General features: G+C 39.0%; 1 protein-coding gene across 1 annotated transcript in view; it reads right to left on the reverse strand.

Moving 5' to 3' along the window:
- The window catches only part of LOC107757078 (uncharacterized), a 10,573-nt gene that overhangs the window by 2,102 nt on the left and 3,658 nt on the right, over positions 1 to 4,813 (reverse strand). The window contains exons 2-5 of the mRNA XM_016574458.1: positions 3,665 to 3,763; positions 3,347 to 3,475; positions 1,999 to 2,148; positions 7 to 868 (exon numbers count right to left, since the gene is read on the reverse strand). Of these exons, the coding sequence (XP_016429944.1) occupies positions 7 to 868; positions 1,999 to 2,148; positions 3,347 to 3,475; positions 3,665 to 3,708 (1,185 nt within the window). The 5' untranslated portion in view covers positions 3,709 to 3,763. The remainder of the gene's footprint in view (positions 1 to 6; positions 869 to 1,998; positions 2,149 to 3,346; positions 3,476 to 3,664; positions 3,764 to 4,813) is intronic.

Below are 4,813 nucleotides of genomic sequence, written 5' to 3' on the forward strand. Positions count from 1 at the left end.
CTGAGCAGGGGAAGTAGTTGCAGAGGATGGCGAAAACACCTGTGGTTCAGCTAGAGTAATGTCTGGCACGCAAGTTGCTGAAGTGATGATGCTCAATTCCTCACCTGCGCCCTCTTCGGAGATCCAGGTTATGGTGGGGCTGCAGGCCTGTGACCGGTACCCTGGCCTGTCACTGACCTCCGATGCACTAGGGGGCGCTGTTGGCGGTGGTGGAGGCGGCAGCGGAGGAGGAGGTCGTGCTTCCTCCTGTGGGAGGTGCAAAAACAAATGGTGGTGTGGGAGGTAGGCATGTGGAGCACAGCTGCAGTTGTTGTTAACAGCATGGCAGGATCGGCTAACGGGCAACACCGTCTCTCCGCTGCACAATCTCTCGCCGGTGAAGGATCGTGACAAAGTGGAGCATAGCGTTGCATGAGGAACTTGCTCAGACAGTAGAGCTGCTTCCAGAAGTAGATGAGTACGTCCGTCCCCTCTTGGTAACGTCATCGCCCCTCTGTTGGGAGGAATGTAGCGATCAGAACGTACGTTTCCGTTGCATTCTGTAGCACCAAGTGACGAGTCACTGCTCAGCCTGGTGAAGGTGGCGCTGCGACTCATGGTGTGGGCCGGAGAGCAGCCACAAGACCTGGATGCCCCAAATCGTGGGCCTATCCTACCGACGCCTAGACCTTCAGATTTACAGTCCTGTTGATCTACCTCATGGGGCCCCAGATTGGACCTAACGGTTTCCACAGCCTGCTGAAGCTGCCGGATCTCCATCCGGGCCTCTTTTAGGGCCAGCTGGGCCTCTATGCGATGACATTCCTCCTCGATCCAATCGTCCTGCATCCGAGTCAGCTGCATCCGTAACTCCTCGATCTCAGAGTCTCTGCCATGGTGAAAAAACAAAAAAACAAGGGCATAGAAATAAATCTAGTGCTGTGTCCGGAATAGCATACTGTGTAGTAGGTACTACATTTGATTTGAACTTCACGTCTGTTAAAAAGTACTCTATACGGTATGAATGTTTGTAGTAAGATAATGTTTTATTAATATTATAAATTCAGACTAGCGCTGTCAATCAATTTAAAAACATTAACTAATTAATCGTAATTTTTTTCTGAAATTAATCACAGTTAATCCCACCTAACAAACATTTTAAAATATATTTTTATGTAATAATTTCACATTCAAACTTCAAATTAATGTAGAAACAGCATAAAGACAGTATATTTTAAATATTTTTAATGGCATCTTTTTAAAATGATGCCATTAAATCATTTTAATGGCATCCCTAATATTTAACCATTGTCTATAGCCATTCAACATTACAGTATAATTGAGAGCTATCAATTTTAACATTTATTAGTTAAGTGAACTTGAATCAATCTTCTCATAAACCCATTATAATAAATGTCATATTTACCTGTACCCTTCAGCAAGTAGAAAATATACAGAAATTGAATAAAGTTATCAAACACTAAATTCTAAATTAAATATAGATGAATCCTTAAAGCTACAAAAGTTATTTATTTTTTATTTATTTTTTTGATTAACAGACATCACAGCTGCTGGTTATTAGCTTATTTGGCTGCTATTTAAGAGCAGCCGCTGCTGAATGTGACACGGATCTGACACATCGTATTTTCTCACAACCCTTTACCTTTTCTGACCCATTTGAGGTCTTAAAATCTCTACTAATGAGCTGACGAGTTGAATCGGGTGTGTTAGATGAGGGAGTTCTTAAATGAGACTCGTATATAACAAATACATGCATGCACAGTTTTAAGACAGCTTTATTCTTTGTTAACTTCATGACGACATAACTACGACATTGCATGCTCGCAGTTTCTTTTGCGCTTTATGAAATGATCGTTTCACATACCACATAGTAGGGAAGTAGGTATATTCAGATGCAGGGTAGGTTCTGCTATATATGTCCGGATGAATAATACTCAGGATGACACAAACCTATAAAACTCCACTGACAGGATGTTGAGAGATAGAAGCATTACTGACCGGTCCTGAAGCCTCTCCACGTTTTCTTTCAGCCGAGCTTGTAAGTGGCGAATACACACTTCCTTCTGCTGCAGTGGGGTGAGATACTGCTCAGGAGCAGGCGGACGGATCCCGTGATTCTCACTACAGGTTGCATACTTTGCCTGCCGTCTAGTCAGAGAGCAAGAAATACATAATATTTATATACAAATATAATAATTTATAATTGCGATTTATCTCATATAATTACAACATGTTTAGCATGTAAATAACAGAACCAAGTGCAAATATTAGGACTGGCAACTGGTGCAACACCCATAGCGCAAATTTATGCAACAAGGATGTCTACCCATCTCATTTGCACAAAAAGCAACAGATTCTATATTTCTGTTGAAAAGAAAATTACAGTCTGGCAATACACAATATACAAAGTGGCAATGCATGATAATTTTTTTCTTTCTTGTTTTGTTGTGATCTCAACATAAGAAAATAGCTATTTTCTCATTTTTCACATAACAAAAAGTTGTTGTCTCATGATCACAACTTATTTTCCTAGTGACTGCCAACTTCCACATCAGTGTCTGACACTTGAGAAGCTGTCAGGTCTACAAATTTATTGTCAAAGGCAACAATGCAACACTTTATTTTTTTTGCCAGGCAATGAATGACATTTGCAAAGACATAAACTTGCATTCAACACCATTCACAAATGTTAAAGATAAAATTGCATTGATTCAATCAATCACACAAATGCAATTGAGATCTACAGCAAAAGGGAAGATTTTTAGTGAATAACAGCTTTGTATAACTTTAGCAGACTTAAATAATGTGCATGTAATATGAACTACTTCTAAGGTGCTTTTTATGATAGCCCTACTCCCCTTTCACTTTTATTTAAAAAAGAGCAGCCTGCACATTCTTACAAAATATCTCCTGTTGTGAAGCACAGAGAAATAAAAACAGCTTTGGAACAACATCAGGGTTTGTAAATAATATAATTTTATATTTTTGTGTGATCTCTTCCAATACACATAATCATCTCAGTATTTCTGTATTTCAGAACTTTTGAAATATCCGATTAGGACACAAATATGTTTCATGTTTATTTGTATATTGCTTTTCACAATACACATTATCGCAAAGCAGCTTCACAGAAAGTAACCAGACTTTTAAATGGATATAGTGTCATGTCTGTTCCATTAATTCTATTTCTGTACTGTACTTTCTGCCACCATACAAAATCTGGAACACAACCCTGATGGAAGACAAATCTAATCTGCCTTTGAGTGTGTGTGTGTGTGTGTTTGTGTGTGTGTGTTTGTGTGTGTGTGTTTGTGTGTGTATGTGTGTGTGTGTGTGTGTCGCTCACCGTGGTGTGGCTGGGTTGGAGCGTGGTACAGTATTGCTCTCTGTGCACTTGCAGGACGCTGTTGAGTAACTGCTACGGACAGACGAGTCTCCATGCGAGTGTCGAGTGCTGCTTGGGGCAGCAGGCCACCTGTGACACACACACACAGTGACAGCTGAGCTCTGACGTCCTTATCAAACAGGATGCCACAGTGAAACTTTTTACACTGGAAAACTGGATGTGTTTTAAAGGAACTGGCACTGAATGAATATAGCACATTATAATTAGAAAACTTGAGTGTGTCTGATTGTGTATGTTAAAGGAGAAGGGCGGCATTACCTGCGGAAACCAGCAGATGGCCTTCGGTTCGCTGAGAGGGACATGGATGAGGACTCACACCTTGTAATGGCACAATTACAAGGATTCCTCAGGACAGATCTCTCCAAGACACACATACACCACAGAATATGAAATACAGTCAGAAAAAAAGCATATTTGAATGACACAATATTAATCTCTTACACTCTAAAAAATGCTGGGTTAAATATAACCCAACCGCTGGGTCAAAACAACCCAATAGCTGGGTTTGCTCCTTTTTAACCCAGCATTTTTTAGAGTGTACTTAAAGGGAAAGGGACCTTTTTTAATAGAACACAAAAGGGTCTGTGTGTTTCTGCATGTTAGCCACATGTGAATTTGATTAATGGAAAAAAGTTTTTCAAATACAAATAAGCAGTGAATCAAATTTTTTAAATACAGTATGTACAATGTTGTTCAAAAGTTTGGGGTTGGTAAGATTTTTTAGCCTAAATGTTTTTGAGAGAAGTCTCATGTTCACCAAGAATTTATCACCATTGTATATGTTCAACATTTATCTGATCAAAAATACAGTACAAAAAAAAGCAGTAATATTGTGAAATAGTATTACACTTCAAAATAACTGTTTACAATTTTAATATATTTTAAAATTTAATTTATTTCTGTGATGCAAAGCTGAATTTTAAAGTGCCCCTATTATGGATATTTGAAAAGTACCTTTCATGCAGTGTGTAACACAGCTCTAGGTGAATGAAAACATCCTGCAAAGTTTTAAATCTGAAAGTGCACCGTGTATAAACATATTGGGCCTCACTTATCAATCTAACGTAGAAACGAGAGCAGATCCGTGCGCACAAACCAATTTACGACAGAGTTCACGTGTGATTCATGAAACATTCGTATGCCACCAATCTCATCGTACGAATGATCGCACGTTGATAAATGTGGCGGCAGAAAACAATCGACATTTGAATATCATGCCTCTAAAAACAGAATTTTTTTTAAAGGGGTCCTTCACTTCTTTAAATTTTAGTCAGTGTTTAGTGTGTATGTTTGGGCATAAAAAAAGTCCACTCCAAAGGGAGATATTTCATTAAAAAAAAAATCCCTTTTCAAGAACTACAACGAATGGCTCGTTTGACTTACAGCGTTTGTTTTAGAATATCATTA

The sequence above is a fragment of the Sinocyclocheilus rhinocerous genome, unplaced genomic scaffold (assembly GCF_001515625.1).
Source record: "Sinocyclocheilus rhinocerous isolate Xijiao unplaced genomic scaffold, SAMN03320098_v1.1 scaffold2007, whole genome shotgun sequence".
Lineage (NCBI taxonomy): Eukaryota > Metazoa > Chordata > Actinopteri > Cypriniformes > Cyprinidae > Sinocyclocheilus > Sinocyclocheilus rhinocerous.